This window comes from Osmerus eperlanus, chromosome 3 (assembly GCF_963692335.1).
Source record: "Osmerus eperlanus chromosome 3, fOsmEpe2.1, whole genome shotgun sequence".
In the NCBI taxonomy this organism is placed as follows: Eukaryota; Metazoa; Chordata; class Actinopteri; order Osmeriformes; family Osmeridae; genus Osmerus; species Osmerus eperlanus.
The window spans coordinates 18,212,269-18,233,025 of NC_085020.1; the positions used below are offsets into that span (position 1 = coordinate 18,212,269).

At 47.6% G+C, this 20,757-nt stretch overlaps 1 protein-coding gene across 11 annotated transcripts in view; it reads right to left on the bottom strand.

Moving 5' to 3' along the window:
• Positions 1 to 171: 171 nt before the first annotated feature.
• mycbp2 (MYC binding protein 2) overlaps positions 172 to 20,757 on the bottom strand; it is an 80,282-nt gene continuing 59,696 nt past the window's right edge. For 8 of the 11 annotated variants that reach the window (XM_062457543.1, XM_062457539.1, XM_062457540.1 and 5 more), the window contains 29 exons: positions 20,276 to 20,500; positions 16,520 to 18,205; positions 16,223 to 16,392; positions 15,793 to 16,037; positions 15,416 to 15,583; positions 15,021 to 15,178; positions 14,334 to 14,533; positions 13,991 to 14,140; positions 13,655 to 13,815; positions 12,870 to 13,026; positions 12,405 to 12,629; positions 12,199 to 12,264; positions 11,485 to 11,724; positions 11,063 to 11,152; positions 10,811 to 10,891; positions 7,556 to 7,822; positions 7,170 to 7,453; positions 6,002 to 6,098; positions 5,769 to 5,888; positions 5,492 to 5,593; positions 5,243 to 5,371; positions 5,035 to 5,167; positions 4,211 to 4,314; positions 3,810 to 3,998; positions 3,412 to 3,519; positions 2,842 to 3,051; positions 2,616 to 2,723; positions 2,027 to 2,192; positions 172 to 1,531 (listed from right to left, as the gene is read on the bottom strand). In XM_062457543.1, coding sequence (XP_062313527.1) covers positions 1,416 to 1,531; positions 2,027 to 2,192; positions 2,616 to 2,723; positions 2,842 to 3,051; positions 3,412 to 3,519; positions 3,810 to 3,998; positions 4,211 to 4,314; positions 5,035 to 5,167; positions 5,243 to 5,371; positions 5,492 to 5,593; positions 5,769 to 5,888; positions 6,002 to 6,098; positions 7,170 to 7,453; positions 7,556 to 7,822; positions 10,811 to 10,891; positions 11,063 to 11,152; positions 11,485 to 11,724; positions 12,199 to 12,264; positions 12,405 to 12,629; positions 12,870 to 13,026; positions 13,655 to 13,815; positions 13,991 to 14,140; positions 14,334 to 14,533; positions 15,021 to 15,178; positions 15,416 to 15,583; positions 15,793 to 16,037; positions 16,223 to 16,392; positions 16,520 to 18,205; positions 20,276 to 20,500 — 6,155 coding nt within the window. In that variant the 3' untranslated portion in view covers positions 172 to 1,415. The remainder of the gene's footprint in view (positions 1,532 to 2,026; positions 2,193 to 2,615; positions 2,724 to 2,841; positions 3,052 to 3,411; positions 3,520 to 3,809; positions 3,999 to 4,210; positions 4,315 to 5,034; positions 5,168 to 5,242; positions 5,372 to 5,491; positions 5,594 to 5,768; positions 5,889 to 6,001; positions 6,099 to 7,169; positions 7,454 to 7,555; positions 7,823 to 10,810; positions 10,892 to 11,062; positions 11,153 to 11,484; positions 11,725 to 12,198; positions 12,265 to 12,404; positions 12,630 to 12,869; positions 13,027 to 13,654; positions 13,816 to 13,990; positions 14,141 to 14,333; positions 14,534 to 15,020; positions 15,179 to 15,415; positions 15,584 to 15,792; positions 16,038 to 16,222; positions 16,393 to 16,519; positions 18,206 to 20,275; positions 20,501 to 20,757) is intronic. The other 3 variants (XM_062457547.1, XM_062457544.1, XM_062457538.1) reach the window with 2 other exon arrangements.

Sequence of the window (20,757 nt, forward strand, 5' to 3'; positions counted from 1 at the left end):
GTGAAGATATTTTAAACAGAAAAGTGCCAACAATGTCGGTGTTCCTTGGAAATAATAAAAACATAACCCATGGCAACATTATCCTATGAATAGTCCCTCATTAATCAATAATTGTAAAAACGTGTATTATGATGAACAAATGGCACATGAAATAAAAACAAGACTTATGTACCTTGCGAAACAGAGAACCTGGTTTATTACCATTCAACTCCATCCACCACAGATATTACACAGCAGATTCACAAGTATTAAGCTTTTTATAACAGCAGCTTTTTTTTTTTATATCACACTCCCATTCTCAAACCCCACCCACCCGTTTGCCTCCTACACATGGAATAGCCTTACAGATTCTCAATTATTTTAATATTTGGTGTGAAGGCTGGCCCTTCTAAAACGTTCAGTTATCACTCCATTCAATGCTTGCCTCTGTACCTATTCAGCCATCAAGTTGTTTTTATAAATGACAGAAAAGGGTATTGTATGTTCCACATTTACTTCTGATTGACGAATTGGAAAAAGTGGGGTTCACATCGACCTTCATACATAGCCAACGCTACCCTTAGTTTTCAGCTGGGGGGGGGGGGGGGGGCGGGGGGTGACTGTCTATTACTGTATAAAAATGTACAGTGGCTTTTATTGACATACATTCCATAGGTTAAACAGCTGCAAGATAGGAGGCACACCCAGTATTGCACTTCATTAAAAGTTCTGGCTCAAAACATAACCCAGAATATCAAACGAGACTGAAGTGTTGAGTAGCAACTTCGGAATACAGCTATTTTGGATACTATCATTATATACAAGATTAGATAAATCGTACACTATTTTCCTCCCAACATGACATTTTTCTCTCTATTTTTGTCCGTCAACCCATGATGCACTTGACAGTTGAGAATACTGTACAGGATTACGAAAAAAAGTCATTTTACGTACAACAATATTTTTGAATTCATAGTTAGGAAGCTGGAAATACGGCCTGTCATTTTTTTTTCTATTATATCCAAGGTCATCCACAGTTGCCTTTAAGCAAATTCATTTCATATTCAATATATTTTTTTAATCTTCAATACATTGTTACACTTCAGTGATCAGGTGTGTCTATGGAAGCCGAGAAGATACAACGGCCGCATGCAAACACGTCACAAGTTAAAATTCTTTTTAAATCGTTTTCTTTTTTCGTCGAGGAGGACTTTGCTTTGAGTCCACTAAAGCCTTAGACTCTTTAGTATATCTGTGGCAGACAGGGCATCCTCGGTATAGCAGAGCAGGGGTACTTTGCTATGCAGCCTGGTCCAAGGGCAATCCGACAACACAACGAGAACCGAGAAGGCTGAAGACTAAGCTTTCAACGGTCAGCAATCAGCCTGTGGTCACAGTAGACTGGTGTTCTGGTACCGGTCCCGGTCCCTGGTAGTTTAGAAGGTATGGGCATTCCGGCACACGCCACAGCCCAAGGCAAACTCCTCACCGGTGGGTGGATGCACCACGTGCAAGGGACACTCTGTGCCCTCCAACTGCTTGCCTTTGGGACCTGAGGAAGGGAGAGAAATGAGGACTCTGGCTTGACATTATCTGCCTCCCACATTGTCAGTACAAAAGCTTGGGTTTTCCACTGGTCCTCCTTAAGACGACCAAAGGCCATTTCTTTACATGATGGAAACCAAGTGCTGTGTGTGTGTTGTGTATGTGTGTCTGCAAGAAAGTGAGTGTGTGCTGTGGTGAAAAACATCAGAGGGTATTTTCTACCGGCCCAGACAGTCAGCTAACCCCAGTGGTGTAGTCTAGTACGAAGTCGTGGACATACAGTCAACATACAAAGCTCCGCTCCTCCCTGTGCTGTACCCTACTCATGTATCACTGCATATTTCAAAGTGAGCTTTGAGGAAAATCTTCTGGGCTTTCAGTATACCTGTGTGGCATATGGTGGGCATATCGTATGTGTAGCGCATGTACGTGCATGTGTGTAGACTACACCATGGGCTGACCGTCCGGGTGAGGTGAAGTGGTTGCTGGGATGACTGTGTACCTGCAGGACAGTGAGGCAGCTCCTCCTTGGGCACACTGGTCATCCTCTGGAAGTCATCGTGACAGGCGTTACAGAAGTGGGTGGTGCCGAAGCAGAAGAAGACAGCCACTGAGCAGCAGTAGCGACACTTGTATTCCAGAAAGTCTGTCCCGTGCTTGGAGCACATCTGGGACACGCGGGCACACACACACACAAGGATGTGAACATTTAGTTGTTTTCCTGTATTGGCAGCATGACTAAAACCATACCAGTGGTGTGTAACATGTGTATAATATGATTGGGTATGCTCCTTTAACAATGCGAAGTAGCAATAAAGACAGGAAGTCTGAACATTACTGTACTATTATAAAACACATTAGGCAGATCATGTTTATACATTTACATTTAGTCATTTAGCAGACGCTCTTATCCAGAGCGACTTACAGTTAGTACAGGGACATTCCCCTGAGGCAAGTAGGGTGAAGTGCCTTGCCCAAAAGTTTTTTATAAAAAGTTTATAAAAATAAACTTTTGTGTATTTGTGGTACACAGGTGTGGATATTTTAGTGTGTTCAACAGCTGTCCCTGAGGCTGTGCCTCTTCCACCCACCTGAGCCCTGGACACATCCGAGCATGCGCCACAAATGAGTTCGCTGGGGTCGTAGTCATCTCCTTGCCCTGCTTCTGCATCACAGCGGGCCTCGCCACCGAAATAAGCCTGACAACAAGTGTCAACGTGAGGCATTATATCCAGTCCAATCACTTTAGACCATTAGATGAGCCTATGTCTACCCTCAGGGTAAATCCAACATAATCTCCATTGTATTTCTGCCTACCTTCTTGCACTTGAAGCAGACGTAGTAGGCATATCTGTTTATGGCGAAGCCTGCAGGGTCGTTGTGGAAGCGCGCTCCAGGAGTGGTGATGGCCTCGCTCTTGTGGAGCCCCTCGTACTCCAGCCTCATCAGGGCCTTCCTCCTCACGTCCTCAAAAAGCTCCTTGATGGGGTCTAGCAGGTCTTTGATCACAGCATGGTTGATCTTGTTCTGTGCGACAAGGAGGGAGAACGCAACACACAAGATGTGTGGAACCTTGTTAGCCTAGTGCTAGGTCATCGATAAAAGGCAAGAGGAACTGGCATGCCAAGTAGGGACCTAGTCCCAAATGTAAGGGGGCTTCAGCACAGCATGGATAAGAGAGAAAGTCTGAGTTTCTTTTAGAACAGTTGTTTATTCAAATTCAAATTTTAAAAAGTAAGTAGCGAGAGGCCATTCAAATCTGAACAGTCAACAATCTGAAAAGTCACACTGTCATGAAAAAGGTTTGAAAGCAGGGATCGGATCATTTTCATGCCCTTGTTCTGTAGTCAATATCCTAATCCTTTATGTGTCAGGTTACACATCTACCTTGCAGATGGGACAGGACATGAAGCCAAATGTGATCCTGGGCCCGAGCCAGCGGCTCTCCAGAACCCGGCGGGTACACTGAAGGTGGAACACATGGCCGCAGTCCAGCTGGAAACAAACCAAAGCAAGAAGAACCTTTCTTTAGACATCAGTAGCTCCACACTGAAAACAAAAAACATAGCTGCAGCTCCAAAGGGCAGCTGGTATAGGTGTATGCAATATGTAAACCCCCACAGACTGGAGTTCCATTCGCACGTTTAGAATTTCTCGTTTAGTCTCTTTGCGTATAATCAACCATCTGTCACTACAGTCAAGAAATGAATCCAACTTTAGCTGTTCTCAGTTATGCAACCAACCAACCAAACGACCATCCTTCCAGCCAAAGTAAGCGCTCCTACCTGGACAGCGGGAGCAGCAGAGACCGCCTCGGTGAAGCAGATCATACACATGTCATCCGCGTCCTGCTTGAGACAGCCCATGCTCTTGTCACATCCGTGTAGACAGGGGAGACACGACTCCTCGTTCTTCACCCCGCCACAGGGGTGGCCACACGGGTGCGTCTTGCAGCACGCCATCTTGGAATACTCCTGTAGGTGCCACAGATTAAGCAAAACGTTAAGTCTGACTTTTAAAGCCGATTGTGTACAAGCCAGTTGTATATATCTGTATATACTTGGCAAGCTTAGATCCTTGTTGGACATCGTTCATACACTGACTTGGTTGAAGGTATATAACAGGGAGTGGAGTGGTTGAACAGCTGAGGAAGTGTGATTGAGAAGGAACAGAAGTGGTTCTGTACCTGGCAATCTGGGTCTGAGCAGACACTGCCCACAGCAGATAGCTCGGTTCCGTTCCTGGTGCCGCAGAACCTGCAGGCATCAGAGCTACTGGAGGCTGGTTTACCTACAGCAGACACAAAAGGTGTAAAGAGCAGGTGAAAGCTACGACCCAAAGGTAGGGGCGTCTACCTGAAGGCCAGAAACTCTACACTACTAGACTATGAGGGTTCAATGGGTTAGTTGGGTAACAGTTTATATTTTTCCAACTTAACCACAATATTCCAGGTGTTAGAATCAGTTTGCCAATGATAATGAACATTTCCCTACAGATGTGAGCTACTTAATTTGGAGGCCCTCACTCGAGAGAGATGATGCAATGTGATGCGTGACGGGCGTAGCTACAAATGTTTCGGAAGGTAGAATTCAACGTGAACGCTGCTTTGGAGACCTGAACGGTGACATTTCTTACGATTGGTGCTCATTGTCCACTCGTGACATTGTTTACAACAAAATTCAAAGATTTCACACAGATTTGCTTAGCGGTTGTGAGCATTGGGAATAACTTCTAGTGCATTTTGGCAAATATCTTTCTTCTGTGTGTTTCTGTTAATCCTGTTGCACGGTGGGTTATTGTTGTGGTTTGGATAGATGCTTTTGTGTTGTCACCTAATGTTGCCGTGTTGTACATGTAATACATCTTTTTAGTAATGCAATAATTCTTAAATGTTTCGTTTCTATAAATGCTGTTGCGTCACAGGTTTTATGTTGTTTAATCTACGCAAAAGGTTAATCTAGTGCCATTCCATGTGCGGTGTTGGTGTGACAGTGTCACAGGTGTTTATACCTGTGTGCTCTCTGAACTCCACCATGGCCTTCATGGTCTTTGAGTCAGCCAAAGCCATGAGCCAGAACAGCTTGGTCCTGCCGCAACCCTCGTGGAGGTCAACCTTGATGGCCTCCTCTTCCTCTTTGAAGACCTGGGACAGGGCAGGGAACACACAGTGAGACTCGGTTCATAGGAAATTCAGACCACCCCCGTGCTAATATCTCACCTGTCTTTGGTGGGAACGTGTGCGTCGGTGCAGATGGAGGAAACGGTCGCAGTCGGTGCACAGGTTCCCGCACATGTTACACAGGATGATGGCGGCCGTCTCGCCGTCGTCGTGGTTATCGCACATGGGCTACGGGGAAGAGAACGAGCGAGACCGCAGATTTTGACTTACAAGGTCGGCCCCCTTGAGTTGACCTGCATGTAATCTGTAGGTAATGTACCACCTTTACTTGATAGAGGAGGGCCTCACCATCTGTTTCTGTTGTCCGTCTTTGCCCATCCAGCGTCCAGAAGACAGCCTGTCTACGTGGTCCTGGTCCAGTACACACAGGGACGCCAGGGCAAGCCACAGCTGAGGGACGGAGGAAGGAAGAGAGAGAGGTAGAGATCAGAGACTGGGGAGTTCTCGTCCCCTTGATAAAGAGCAACTGCTAATGATGGCTTAGCGACATCATCGTGTACACACACCGTGTGCACAGTTGGAACTGACACACACACACGACACTGACAAACGAAGCACGGCGTACCCTTGTGGTGGCGATGCAGCGAACGGGGGAACGATGCTCCTCCTCCATCTTGGTCAGGGCAATGATGGTCTCTGCGATGGCGTTCTTCGTCACTCTCGACCATGCGTCAGACAGATGGCCCTGGAAAAGCACCACACACACACACGTAGGTGAGCAAAGTTTTTTTTAGGGCTACAAGGTTTTTTTTTTTTTCTTCTTTTCCTCAAAAGATCATATCCCCCCAGAGTACTCACAGCAGCCATGTCCTTGACCAGCTTGATGATGATCTCAGCGATCTGAGGAGGTGTGGAGCCTTTCATCCACCAATGGCTCTCCCCTCTCCGGATGTAGCTGCATGTGAGTGGACAGGAATGGGCTTATTACATATCCATTCAGAGGTTCTTACCCCTCAGTACAGCACTGTTGACTCACAACAGAGGTGACAGCTCTAAAGATTTCCCGGGAGGACACACATTTTGAGAAGCACTGGCTATATTTGAGACAACAGTGTTGTCAGTGTGCCTGCTACCAGCAAGGTAGCAGGCACACAAATTCAACTTCTGCTTGATTTAGGGTTCTGTCCTATGGAGAACACCGTCTAGCCGTATTAGATAGGGGATACAGTTTTATTCGTTGTGGGGGTCTCTTGCATCCACAGCCATTGGCAAGGCATGTTTCTGTGCCTCCTGGGCGCGGGTATGAATGACAGATTCATGCTGGATAACGTCCCTTAAGTGATATGGGTTATTTGACAAAAAGCATGACTTTGACCGACGTTTCTCTTTATTAAGTATGGATAACCCTCCACCCATTTGGTGAGACACTTGCACAAACTTTGAGGGTGTGAACAAGGAACCACAAAGTCACTGGGGTACCAGCTAAGGCACTGGTGTAACGCTCTCAAAATTACAATAATTTGGTTTCTTCCATTAATCTGGAAATCAGTGAGTCCGGCTCCATCAGGTGGGTGGAATAATAGCATAATAGAGAAAGTGGCTAGTGCCTATAACCAATCTGTTACAAAATGTGGGGTTGCCTGAAAAGATTTAAGCAGGCTAACTATTCAGAGATTTATAACAACCTAAATTTATGAGGTTGAGATGGAAGTTTGCCAACATTGAGATCCCAGATCGCATGTTCATGTAGCAAAATATTCTTTCTTGGACGCTGACTTGGTTAGTTACGAATTTCGTACTGTTAAAGAATCCTGTGCTGCGCCAAGACTCAATCTCTCACGAACAACCTAAACGTTTACACAACCTTACGGTTTACATGGGATATTGCCCCATGAATGATGGATGGCCTTGTGATTTGGGAAATAAATTACAATCACTGATGAAGAGGCATATTTCAGTAAGCGCAGTTTCCCTTATAAGTCAGTCCAGTGTGGCTGAAGTCGAGGGAATCCTTCTTTAAACCCACCTGGAGTTAAAGATCATGGGCAGGGTGACGGTGGTGACCCCCTTGCCTGCTGCCATGCCTGCCGTGCCTGCGATGGTGGTGCCCTTGGCCTTCAGCTGCACGGTGAGCGCCTTGGCGATGCAGCCCAGGAACATGTCCAGGATGCACAGCTTGTTCCAGTCTCCCTTCTCCGTGGAGTGGATGATGTCGCTGATGTCGGCCGGCGGCAGGGCCTTCACGCCGATGATGCTGGCCAAGCGCACAGGGGTGACCTCCGGGAGGACGCGCCTGAGGAGAGAGGTCACCTAGGGGGTGGAGATAAAGAGTCAAAGGTCAGTTTGGAAGGTTAAGAAGTTAGAGTGAGTAAACTGCAAAACGACGGTGGTAGAGACTCCTTTTCACCCCACCTGTCTCTGCACACGTGGCGAGGCCGTGTGCAGCAAGGAGAACAGATCCTGCATCAGGGTGAGCTGTTGGGCCAGGTACTGGCGGCCCACGTTGGAGCCGCTCAGCGCCAGGACCATGGACAGCAGCTCGAAGCAGTAGGCGTCCGAGGACGCGTCGTCGTCGCTGGGCTGGGAGTTGGCGTTCTCCTTGCTGGAGATGGCATGCTCCCACTCCTCCCGGACACGCGTGGCCTCCATACGGATGGCCTGGACGATGTGTGCACACACCTTGGAAAGGAGGTGTAATACAGTTAGGTCCGTAAGTATTTGGACATTGAGACAATTTTCATCATTTTGGCTCTGTATACCACCACAATGGATTTGAAATGAAACAATCAAGATGTGCTTTAAGTGCAGACTTTCAGCTTTAATTTCAGGGTATTGACATCCAAATCAGGTGAACGGTGTAGGAATTACAACACATTTTATATGTGCCCCCCCCCCTTTTTAAGGGACCAAAAATAATTGGACAAACTAACATAATCATAAATCTAATTGTCACTTTTAATACTTGGTTGCAAATCCTTTGCAGTCAATGACAGCCTGAAGTCTGGAACCCATAGACATCACCAGACGCTGGGTTTCGTCCCTGGTGATGCTCTGCCAGGCCTCTACTGCAACTGTCTTCAGTTCCTGCTTGTTCTTGGGGCATTTTCCCTTCAGTTTTGTCTTTAGCAAGTGAAATGCATGCTCAATTGGATTTAGGTCAGGTGATTGACTTGGCCATTGCAAAACATTCCACTTCTTTGCCTTAAAAAACTCTTTGGTTGCTTTCGCAGTATGCTTCGGGTCATTGTCCATCTGCACTGTGAAGCGCCGTCCTATGAGTTCTGAAGCATTTGGCTGAATCTGAGCAGATAATATTGCCAGAAACACTTCAGAATTCACCCTACTGCTTTTGTCAGCAGTCACATCATCGATAAATACAAGGGAACCAGTTCCATTGGCAGCCATACATGCCCACGCCATAACACTACCTCCACCATGCTTCACTGATGAGGTGGTATGCTTTGGATCATGAGCAGTTCCTTCCCTTCTCCATACTCTTCTCTTCCCATCATTCTGGTACAAGTTGATCTTGGTCTCATCTGTCCATAGGATGTTGTTCCAGAACTGTACAGGCTCTTTTAGATGTTTTTTGGCAAACTCTAATCTGGTCTTCCTGTTTTTGAGACTCACCAATGGTTTACATCTTGTGGTGAACCCTCTGTATTTACTCTGGTGAAGTCTTCTCTTAATTGTTGACTTTGACACAGATACGCTTACCTCCTGGAGAGTGTTCTTGATCTGGCCAACTGTTGTGAAGGGGTTTTTCTTCACCAGGGAAAGAATTCTTCTGTCATCCACCACAGTTGTTTTCCGTGGTCTTCCGGGTCTTTTGGTGTTGCTGAGCTCACCAGTGCGTTCTTTCTTTTTAAGAATGTACCAAACAGTTGATTTGGCCACACCTAATGTTTTTGCTATCTCTCTGATAGGTTTGTTTTGATTTTTCAGCCTAACGATGGCTTGTTTCACTGATGGTGACAGCTCTTTGGACTTCATATTGAGAGTTGACAGCAACAGATTCCAAACACAAATACCATACTTGAAATTAACTCTAGACCTTTTATCTGCTCCTTGTCAATGAAATAACGAACTCCCTTTATGAGGGAATAACATACACCTGGCCATGGAACAGCTGAGCAGCCAATTGTCCAATTACTTTTGGTCCCTTAAAAAGGGGGGGGCCACATATCAAATGTGTTGTAATTCCTACACCGTTCACCTGATTTGGATGTAAATACCCTGAAATTAAAGCTGAAAGTCTGCACTTAAAGCACATCTTGATTGTTTCATTTCAAATCCATTGTGGTGGTATACAGAGCCAAAATGATGAAAATTGTGTCAATGTCCAAATATTTATGGACCTGACTGTATGTCACAATGGTGTGGGGTTTTGTACCTGACACAGTCAGTTCAACAATGTACAAAGATGACAGTGAGTACAGTTACTAAAACGTATGTTCACTGTGTATATGAATAAATCACATAATACTTAACATTAATGCGTGTAATGATGTAAGACCAGTGTTTCCCATACATTGATTTATTTGTGGCGGCCCGCCAAAATAAAAAATTGACCGCCACAAATTTATTTGAATGTTTTTCTTTTTTACGGTTTAATATGGCAAAAATAATATTTCATTGTAGAGCTGCGCAGTGCATTGATTCGCTCAGCCCTGCTCATGTTATCTCTCACTACAAGACGCTTGCTTTTCCATTCCAATTTATAGCATATAAATATATGCACAAGCATTTGAGACCTTCCAGCCTCTTGCACTCAATCACTTGCTAGGTGACTTCAAGTAAGTCTGTGAGGGTTCAGGGCTTAGGGTTTAGGGGGGACATTGGGACTGAGCCTTAGCATCATCATACAAATGTAAAAAATGGATACAATCAAGTTAAATATAATAATATTCATAGTTAATTACATTCGACAAATTCAACATAATGTTTATATTACATAAAGTCCCTATCTACACTCAGATCAAACAGATATTAGGAGGTAGGTTTGGGCTAAGCCCCTAATGTTTACAACATCTGGCTCAGAACAGAACTATAGGCTACAGTCCATGAGAAGTTAAAGATGATTGTTCTTACGCATTGTTACACTCGTATTACTGACGAAAAAATTTAGGGGTAACCATCTTGAACACAACGACTGACTTGAAATGCACTCGAGCTTACGAATTACAATGAAATGAACCATCAGCAAACATATGCAACAGTGGGAGTGTAGTCATTCACTAAATTTAACAATATCACATCACAGGATTTGGCTATTGATGTTTGTCTGTTTTTTTGGAAGATATTAAAGAAAAACAGCACTATTAACCTGTTACAGCACTGTAACTATGATGGTCTAGTGTAGTGCTTCAAACAGCGTACATTACAGAACACCTGGAGCATAAACCTGTGCATCAGTTGAATTAGGGTAGGGTGGACTTCTTTTGAGGCTTTTAACAAACCATTAATCATCTTTGTTTTAGTTGTTCAATTGTATACACATGTACATTTAATATATTAAATAATATTATTGACATTAAATAACTAATATTCTATATTATACACAATGTCTGGTATATACAGACACACAAACATTTAATTACATACACCTGCTCCGGCACTGACCCATCACATCGGAGCTGAAAACCACGGCTCAGGGTGAACCCTCACCTGTTTCTGCAGGTTGGTGAGCTTGCTCCGGCTGAAGATTATGCCCACCATGTGTTCCTTCAAGTCTGCGTCCGACGGCGCCTGAGGACAAATAAATGTGTCACTACGAAACAACTCCTAGATTCCTGGGGTTAAACCATGAGGTGCAGGGCTAAGTGCCGTATATAGTCCGGTCACTGACAGGACTATATACAGTAAAGGTAAATTTTCTAGTTCAAGACAAGGTGGAAGTTAATAAAGATGAGAGCTGACCTTGTCCTCTCCCTCTGGGGACGAGAGCAGGTTCTTCTCCTCCTGTTCTGGCGTGGGCTCAGCGTCTCCACAGATCAGCTTCCCAAACACCTGCACACACACAAAAGTTCAGGTCTAAAAACAAAATGGCCACCAACTGTCACATGCCAATATTGTATATATATTTTTCCAATCAATAGGTTACACTGTACAATTTAAGATACAACACAGCCTTTACAGGAGGTCTCTGTCAAATCACTTCAGTTGTTGGTTTTAGGTGCCATGTTACTCTGCACATCTGAAACTGAGTTTTAGTCTAAGTAAGTCAAAATTGCTGCTGTTGTTATTGCTGTCGAGTGGAAGTTTCAGTCAAGTCTGAAATCGATAAAGCTGTCGTCGTCGCTATTGAGCTAACAGCTGGCGTGATTGACAAGCAAACTGACCTGTGAGGTGATGAGGCGGAACACTCTGAGCGTCTCGGCCTCGCAGTTCTTCTGCTGGGCCACGCTGGCGGAGATCTGGCCGGCGATCTTGATGCTCTCCCCCTCCTTCCAGCCCAGGAGCTTCACCTGGCGCACACGCAGGGTGTTCTCTGGGCCCTTCAGCTCCACCTTGATCACATGGTGGTCCCCGCCCGGAAGCTCGCTGGTCACCCAGCCCATGTGACGCGAGTCAAGGTCCACCTGCGCGAGAGAGAAAGAGAGAGAGGGGGGGAGATCAAGTCATTCCAACAAAAAGTTGACCAAACCAAAAAAGAACGAAAGTGACAGATATAGAGATGGGACATTTTCCTGTTCAGAAAACAGCTTGGATAAGGGTGCCCAGGCGGCTCACCAGGCAAGAGTGTGTACCGCGCCAAGGCCTTAAAGCAGAGGCCCGGGGTTTGATTCCAGCCGGGGGTCATTTGCTGCATTTGCTTCCCCTCGCTCTCTGTCCCTACTTTTCCTGTCTCTCTCTCTGTCTCCATAAAAAAAGTTTAAAAAGGCACCAAAAATTGTGATGCAAAACAATTTTTATAAATAAATGAGCTAGGATCAACTGGCTTTGGCTCAACCTCAACAGCTGGGTTCTCTTCTGACTGGCTCCAGACGGGCTCTGATCTCTTGGAGAACAGAGAGAGATATTCAGTGAGATCGCCAGAAAGTGAGGTGCCAAACCTGTTTGATTCTGCAGAGGTCCTCCAAGGCTTTGCCACAAAGGAACGTCATGGACGTCACTTTGTTCTGTGGGTTAAACGTGAGAGCGGCATATGAGAAACAGAACGTGAGAAAACCTTCCTGCACAACTATAAAATAACCGAAGGAAGTCAAGAAGGTGTTCAAACGTGGTTTTAGGGAGTCGGTATTACGAATGAACCCCTCACCCCGATGTCTCTGGAGTTGTCCACGTGGACAGACACGTAGGACGCATTGATGCCTTTCACGCAGCTGATGGTGATGCTCTTGGTCTTGTTCTTGTCCTCGTCTCCAGACTCCCAGAAGGTCTCGGTGGAGCCGTCTGTCAGGCTTCCGATCATGGCTGGACGGCTAGACGTCTTGATGTCCGCCACGCTGGTCAGGTCCTTCAGACAGGTTACCAGGCACAGCTCCTGTTCACACACACACACCGGACAGAAAAGACACTTTAAAGTAAGGATGAAACCACAGAATACTAAATACAAAGAACAGCTATGTCAACAACAACATCAAACTATAATAAGTTATGACATCATGCTTCCACAAAATAAGTAGCAAGCCTACGCTATGTTTATGTAATTGGATGTTAGTTATTCTGATAAATCCTCTTTTTAAAGTCTAGTGAAACCCAGTGTTTCCCTTCAGGTCCCCACCTGACTCATGGCCTCGTATCCTGACTGCACGCTGATGTTGAAGCTCTCCTCACTGTCTCCGTCGTCCGATTTGGACAGGATGTTGTTGATGTGGTGGAACACGTTGCTCTGGTGCAGGAACTGGTGGTCTGACTGCTTGAATTTCAGACTCCAGCACCTGGTAGAGTGGGGAGGGGGGTTATGAGGGGTTAATCAATCTCCCAAAGGAGGAACCAGAGGCAAAACTGTATCAGGAGTTGGGCCAGCACTTTTTCCTCTAATATTAACACATTTATTCCTGACATGCCTAAAATACTCAACATGGTGAAATCCCAGTACAATAAGCAAACGATAATACTACTGTATCACGTTCAAACAATACTTCACACAGAGACCGGCAGGAATCGAGTACCCGTCTTCAAGTGCAACAGTGGTCTGCCAGACTTCTGAATATAACTGCACTGTTGGCATTAAAAATAACCAAAATACCTCAAATATAAAAGTCACAGGTGGGGCAGCCAGAGGCAGATGAGACTAACCACTAACAGATAATATCCACCATGCAACGCTTTACAATTCTAAAATGTAGTGGTGGAGATGGAAGGTATAATGGCTCGCAAAACATGTTTTAGTACCTTCTAGACCTCAGGAAAATTATGACACATTAAGGAAATCTCTGGGCCGATGAGTTATTTGCTTTTGAAAACACAAAATGGCCCGAGTGTTAAACACATACGCTCGGTTTCTGGAGTCTGTTTTCAAAAGAACGGGATCTGGAAACAGTTTAGGAGACAGGAAGACCGTACCTGAGGGCCATCTGCTGCAGGGAGCTGCCGCTAGGAAGTGACATCATGAGGTCTGAGATGGTCTGGAGGAGGCGGTGGAAGGTGTGGGGGAGGGGGTGGGCGGCCTCCCCAGCGATCACGATATCTGACAAAGGGTGCTCACACACACCCAGGTCCCTCTCCTGGGGGGGGAAGAGAGAGTGTTACATACAAAAAAATGGCAAGCTATGTGGATTCAAAGAGTTAATCGTCAATGACAGACTGTATAAAAAACTAAAGCCTTAATCGGGCCCTGTGCACCAACTAAGAAAGACTTCAGGTGTCTTGACTGTCGAACCAAGTGAACTTGTTCCTCACCTGTTCCACATTCTCCTTGTTTCCTTTGTTCTCCTCCTCCTCCTCCTCCTCCGGCTCAAAGGGCGAGGGTGTGAGCGAGGCCACAAAGTGCCACAAGATGTCGTGTAGGGAGGTTGTCTGGATCACGTTGCACAGAAGCCAGTTGAACGCCTGAATGGGAGACAAAAGTTCCCATTTAAACAGAAGACAACCACAATTTCTTGGTTCTACAACTTGACATTATAGTCGCATGGTTGACCGGGACATAAAACCTAAGATGAGTAAACCAGGAGACACTGAAAGGAAAGTGGACTGTCTATAACTGTAGACCAGGGGAAGTCAGAGAGAGGCTACAGGGACTCACCTCCATGGCAAATACCCGGCAAGCGGATTTCCTGAGGGCGTGCCTCATGGCCACCTCCAGGCCCTCCAGGTCGTGGTGCTGGATGACGAAGGCGAGGACGGGCCACTGGAAGTTCCTCTCCCCCTTGCTGAGCGAGCCGTGGGCCGAGATGAGACGGGACAGCTCCGGGGACGGGTGACGCAGCAGAGAGGAGCCCACTTCTGGAGGGGGGGGGGAGTAACGGACGAAGGGGGGGACAACATTACGTACTGCAGCTTACAATGTTACCTGTTAAATCAGTCTGACACCCGGGTGCTATAGGTAGGCATTTTACAATTTGATTATTATTATCAGTTGTTTTGGTATTTTGTTATATGGTTTTTGGGCACAAGGGGCACACCTCACTCAGGCAGTATATTTGAGGCAGGTAATTGTGGTAAGGGAAAGCTGACTAGGAGATATACAGTACAGAAATATTTTTCAGAGGGGGTACAGAGTCACACACAGACTAACTATATTCTTTGTTGTATCAATGGATTCAACCTCCCCAAAAAAACTGACTGTTCGAAATATGAACTTTCATTTGCCTGTGTACAGCCAGTCATTTATGCTGCATTAGTGGCGTTAAATGAGGTGGAAATTCAGACAACAAACGCCATTACAATAGGTTGTAAGATCTACTGTGCAAGAGAATAACCATAATCCTACCTGCATCCCCGCTGTGGACCCTGCGCCTGGGCACGGCTTTCACCCTGGCCGGGGAGGCCGAGTGCTGCTTGTCGTACTCTGAGGCCACCACAGAGTATGACCTCTGGAACACGGTACGCTTGGCCGTGTCGCTGTCTGTGATGGGACTGGTCTCCAGACTGGGGAGATACACATCCCAAAATTATAAGTTAGTACAGAAATTACACATTGTTATTGTTTTCTCTGAGATTTAGATTGATTATGTGGCCTTTTGTGACACAGATTGTAAAAAAGGACTCGATTTTGAATACATTTTACGAGTCAGGTATGGCATTGTAAACCAGCACATTTGTTGCTGTTTGGCTCGTCAATATGGGCTGACATTTGGAAGACATTAGCAAATAACCAGAAAGCACCTGGGGGGCATGGATTTCATGTTGCTCTCTGGCTCCTCAAACACGTTGGGGCAGGCGTCTGGCGTGACGGAGATGTAGGGCGCGGGGACGGAGGTGGAGCGCAGGTACCTCATCTCGTCCTGGAACAGATTATCGTCCTGGTAGCTCCCGAAGTTCTCCGTGTGTTGCCTGGGGAAACCACGGGGAGGACGGTGACTCGGAGGAACGAACATTCAACTGTTTCTTAAATTCAATCAAATGTATTATGATACCTATTAAATTATACCTTTTTAATTATAATCCTCAACTATTCATGGTAGTTAACCTCTATCGCTAAAACTCAGCCTTCTCTTTGTTTTTCTGTAAACTAATGCTGTATGAAACTTAATCTCTGTTACCTGGCCAGCGTCTGGAGGTAGAGGCAGCCTATCTTGTTGGGCAGCTCGTCGGAGACGCCCTCCTTGAGGCAGGGCAGCTGAGAGTGCAGGGGCCTGCTCGGGTGGTGGCACAGCAGGCTGGGCTGGGCCGCGCTGCTCAGGGACAGCAGGAACAGGGCGTTGGCACGGATTACCTGGTGGGCCTCCATGGTGGGAAGAGCCCGCGGGGTCTTCACCTGCAAGGGCTTCCTCCTTGACTGCTTCACCTGGAGGGGAAGAAGAGGCGGCAAGAACAGGTTGTGGTAAGGGGGTGAGCGGAAAGCACCAATACTTAGCATACAAGAAGACAAGGACACATGCATAGAAAGAAACAAAGAGAGAGAGAAAGAGGGTTAGGGTTAGTTGCATAAAACCAATAGTTGCATAACAGGTGCAGAGACTGCAGTCTGACCTTCTCTCTGGCAGCTGTCTGCTTCTCCCTCAGGTACTTCTCCCTGCAGCGGTCACACACCAGGTACCAGGTGCTGCCTCCGATGCCCCCATCTCCACAGTTTCCTGCCCAACCTCCGCAGAAGTGGCCGATACTGTTGTAACCCTGACCCCCGGCATAGCGCCCACATCCTGATGCACACACGCACAAACGTACAAAGGAGGGAAGAGGTTAAGACCAGGTAGACTACACTCTCAAATGACCAATTTTAATATGAACCTCCCCCCGGAACCGCAACATGTATGAGCAGGGTCTTACCTGGGTGAGCTTGTCTCATGTGGTAGGTGACGGGGTACGGGTGAGACTCCCCACAAAGCTCACATATGGTGTCCTTCTCAGGCCCGCCCATAGCCAGCTGAGCCATCTCCCCAAACAGGTTCCCGCGGGGACGCACCTCCGCCTTCTCCCGTTTCTTCTTCTCCTTCTTCGACTTCTTGCCGTCCTTTTCGTGCTCCTTCTTTTTCAAGATGGCGCTGGAGCCCGGGCTGGGGAAGATCATGTTCTGGGTAGCGGCTTTGATGGTGGCCATGGAGATGTCTTCCCAGAACGCCACCAGGTGCTGGAGGGTGAGCGGGAGGATGGACTTGGCCCTCATGGTGGGGTGGGAGGTCATCTCGTAGGACGCGGCATCGCCTTTGCCGTCCTCGCACTTCTCGGGCAATGGCGGCTCCTTCAGCATGGAGAGGACCTTGTTCTTGTTGATGCTGCCCATCTTGGAGATGTCAGGCCCGTGGGGGGCGATGTTGAACATGTTGAGGGCGGAGGAGATCTCCAGGGAGTGCCTGTTCTTCAGCTTGTTCTCCTTCTCCTCTGCGCCCTGCCCCCCTAGCGAGCTCCGGATGGGCGCGTGCTCCTTGGTCAGCTCTGGGTTGAACTTCAGGAAGGAGGAGCAGGCCATGGCGTCGTGCACGATGCCCTCGTGCCACAGGAAAGCGGCGAAAACGGCTCGGGCGCACTCCGCCACTGAGGGCGACATGGCCTGCTTGGCCGGCTCCACCAGGCGTGTAGAGCTCTCTCCTTTGAACAGGGGACCCGACTTGTCCTTCTTGGGTCGGACATGGCGGCTAGAGGTCTTGCGGCTGACCTTAGGGGAGGAGCGACTCTCCTGCTCCTCCTTGACGGGAGCCTTGCCGATGCTGAAGTGGACCTTCGAGGAGCCCTCGTCGGCGCTGCGCCCCTCCAGGTTCTCCTCGTTGCTCTCGTCGTTGGAGAGGAGCGCGGAGGAGGAGCACACCTCCACCACCTCACTATGGAGATCCTCCTGGGTCACGTGGGGAGACGGGGCACGGTTCTCCGTGTTGCTGCTCTCCGTGTTGCTGCTCTCCGTGTTGCTGCTCTCCCCTCTAGGGGAGACGTCTTTAGGGGAAAGCTTGGGCTTGGGGGACGTGGACCTGCCCCTAAGGGGCTCCGTGAGGGGAACCTTCTTCTTCCTCAAGGTGTCTGGATCCAGGGTGTACGAATCCGACTTGGACCTCTCCCTGGGCGGGTCCAGCCGGGCCTTGGAAGACGGGCTGACCTTAGGGGGGAGGTTCTTGTCTGGGTGCGCTGAGGAGGAATTCTGGGAGGTGGTGGAGGTACTGGAGGGGCTGGATCTTCCTGGGGAGGAGGACAGACCCTTCTGTTTTGGGGACGTGGAGCGGGAGCCAGGGTTGGGGGACTCGGCACGGAGGCCGGAAGTCCGTCCTTGGCTGTCGGCTTTCAGGGCCTGAAGGGTGTTGTGGTTGGGGGAGTGGGAGCGGCTGTGTGAGTCCGACCTCAGCTTGGCCGTGTCGGACCTCAGGATCAGCGCTTCGCTGGCCGAGCGGCCCCCGTCGCTGGTCTTGCTCCGGGTCTGGTCTGAGGAGCGCCCGCCACGGCCATCCTGCTTCGGGGAGCGGCTCTCCTGGCGGTGTTTGGAGCCAGGGGACATGGGGTACGTCCCTGACACCAGGTTCCCTCTGTCGCCTACGGGGTTGACATAGTTAGACAGTTAGTCCCTACTACCGAGGGGCAACGGACAGCAGTAGCCCAGACAGCCTAGTCAGTCAGCTTAGTCACAACACAATTTCTGAGGGAGAAAAGAAAGGGTTTAATGGAGAAAATAATAATAAATTAAATCAGAAAAAAATTCTAACACCACAGAAACCGATGTTAAAACATGAAAAACAATAAAAAATGTGTTTTGAATGAAAACAAAATTATAGTCACAAAAACATTGCCCGTTTCAACGTTAGTTGATTAGTTAGTCATTTAGTAGTTTATGATTATAGACAGATGCTCCTTAACTCCTGTGTCATGGCAGCCATCCTGCTGACATGAACCATCATGGATAAGCCAGGCCTAACCCAACTCTTAACCTTATTTAGGTATAAGCATTTCCTTTCGTTTTTAATACGGTTTATTTAACTCTACATCCTATTCATTATATTGCCATTATATAACAAATGCGCTGTCAGACACGAGAATGAAACTAACTTGGTTGTTTTTTTTTAGTTTTTTTTTTTAAGGTTTTCTGGATCTGCTCAAGAGAGCTGTTCCAAAGCCAGGCCGTGTTGAGTCTGAAGGAGGACGTGGAGCGTTTACCCACCCTTGTGCCTGTGGGCCAGAGACGAGAGAGCCAAGCTGTGACCGGCCGTGGCGGGCGCACCACTTTTGTGCACGCGCTCACGAGAAGCGAGGCTGCGTGATGAAGCATCTACAGCGGAAAACAGTGGTAGGGTGAGCAGACAGGCACGCCATCACACGGGGGGAGAGTGGGATGACGGAGGAGGGGAGCGAGGTGGGAGAGGAGAGACGAAAGAAGAGAGGGAGGAAGATTTTGAAAAAAGGACGAGATAGATGAGGACGAGGGGAGTAGAGGAGGATGAAATGGAGTGGGTAAAAACAGCAGGGAAAGAATACACAAGCAACAGAAAGACAGAGGAAGCAGAAAGGAAAGGAGACCGACCGAAGACCGAGTCAGACGGTCAGAAAGGTTGAGAGGTCCAGGAAAGAGAGCAGAGAGAGAGGAACATAGAGACAGAGAGGTGACAACTGTAGAGGAACAGAGAAAGAAGGCAGTTGATAAGCTGATGCATGAACTGGAGAGGGAGACATACCTAGAGGGTCTGGTGTTCTAGAGCTAGCTGTCTGGTAGAATACACTAAAACTCCATATTTATATTTGATACCAATTCCCTTTTGAAATGAAATCATGGTTTAAAGTTTACTCCTTATCTCTCAAACTATCTATATTTTAAGAGGAGGGTTAGTTGAGAAAGACAGAAAGCATTTTCTCTGGTGGTGTCAAGGCCCTTTTTATCAGAACCCAAGTAGCTGGCACTTACATTTGGAACATTTTATAGCATGTACACACAATATGCTTAAGATTCTTGTTGGCTTGTTAACGATAAGGCGGCTTCATTCCCACATGATATTGTGTTTTGACCACTGAGAAACATGGATTGGAGAAAACAGAACTGCGAGGCACCGTTTTAAATAGCCAATCCAAAGAAATGAAGAGAAAAGATCCAACGGTAGTATGAATTCTTAAAAACCATACGCACCTACTAAATAGCACATGCCAAGCAGCATGGAGTAGGCAGTATGTATTTTAAGTAAGCAGTATGTGCTGTGGAGAAGATTTGGGACATCAACAGAGAGCAGAGGGGGGAAAAGGAGACAGAGAGAGAGTGAGCGAGTGAGATATTGTGTGAGAGAGAAAGAGTGAGAGAGAGAGTGTGAGAGATAGAGTGAGAGAGAGAGTGACTGAGTGAGAGAGTGAGATACAGTGATGTAAAGCAGCGGTAGCAAGGCACAAAAGCAGGAAAAGGTAAGGGATGAAGACGAAAATAAACCAGAGACAAACGTAAACCAAACATAACAGCAATGTTATGCGTCATCATCAGCCCCCTGCCCCCAAAAGAAAGAAAACTGGTCGAGAGCAAAGGCAAACCAAATGACAAGGAGGTTAGATAAGCTGTGGGGAGGCAGAGGACCAGCACCAAGTAAGTGTGCAAGCTTGTGCCGACACTGTCAGACCGACGGACAGACTTACTCGGAAGCTGTGGTTGCGGCTGACACAGTTGGGAGGGGGACTGCCCAAACACAAATGGGCTGTGGACAAGGGAGGAGGAGGAGGAGGGAGGTTGGGTGGCTTGCTCATGTACGGAGGAGGAGGAGGAAGAGGAGGAGGAGGAGGAGGAGGAGGAGGAGGAGGAGGGAACAGCCGGGAGGAAGGGCCCGGGCTGAATGGTATTCAGTATGGCGCTCAACCGGTCACCTGCGAATACGGAAGACAAGGGAGAGGCTTGAGCTTAAACTATGGTCTGAGGGCGGGGAGAACAGAACAGTAAGCATTAACCATTAAGACCGTCTATTGATCAAATCAGTCAATCAATCAATCATCTCCCACACAGGCAATGTCCGAGAGGGAGGGAGGGGGTTGAGAGGTGTGGAAGGGTTAGGAGGGGATTGGTGGGGAAGAAAGGGGGCAAACTATAGAGACATGGGGTTATGGGTGATGTCACAGGGTGGGTG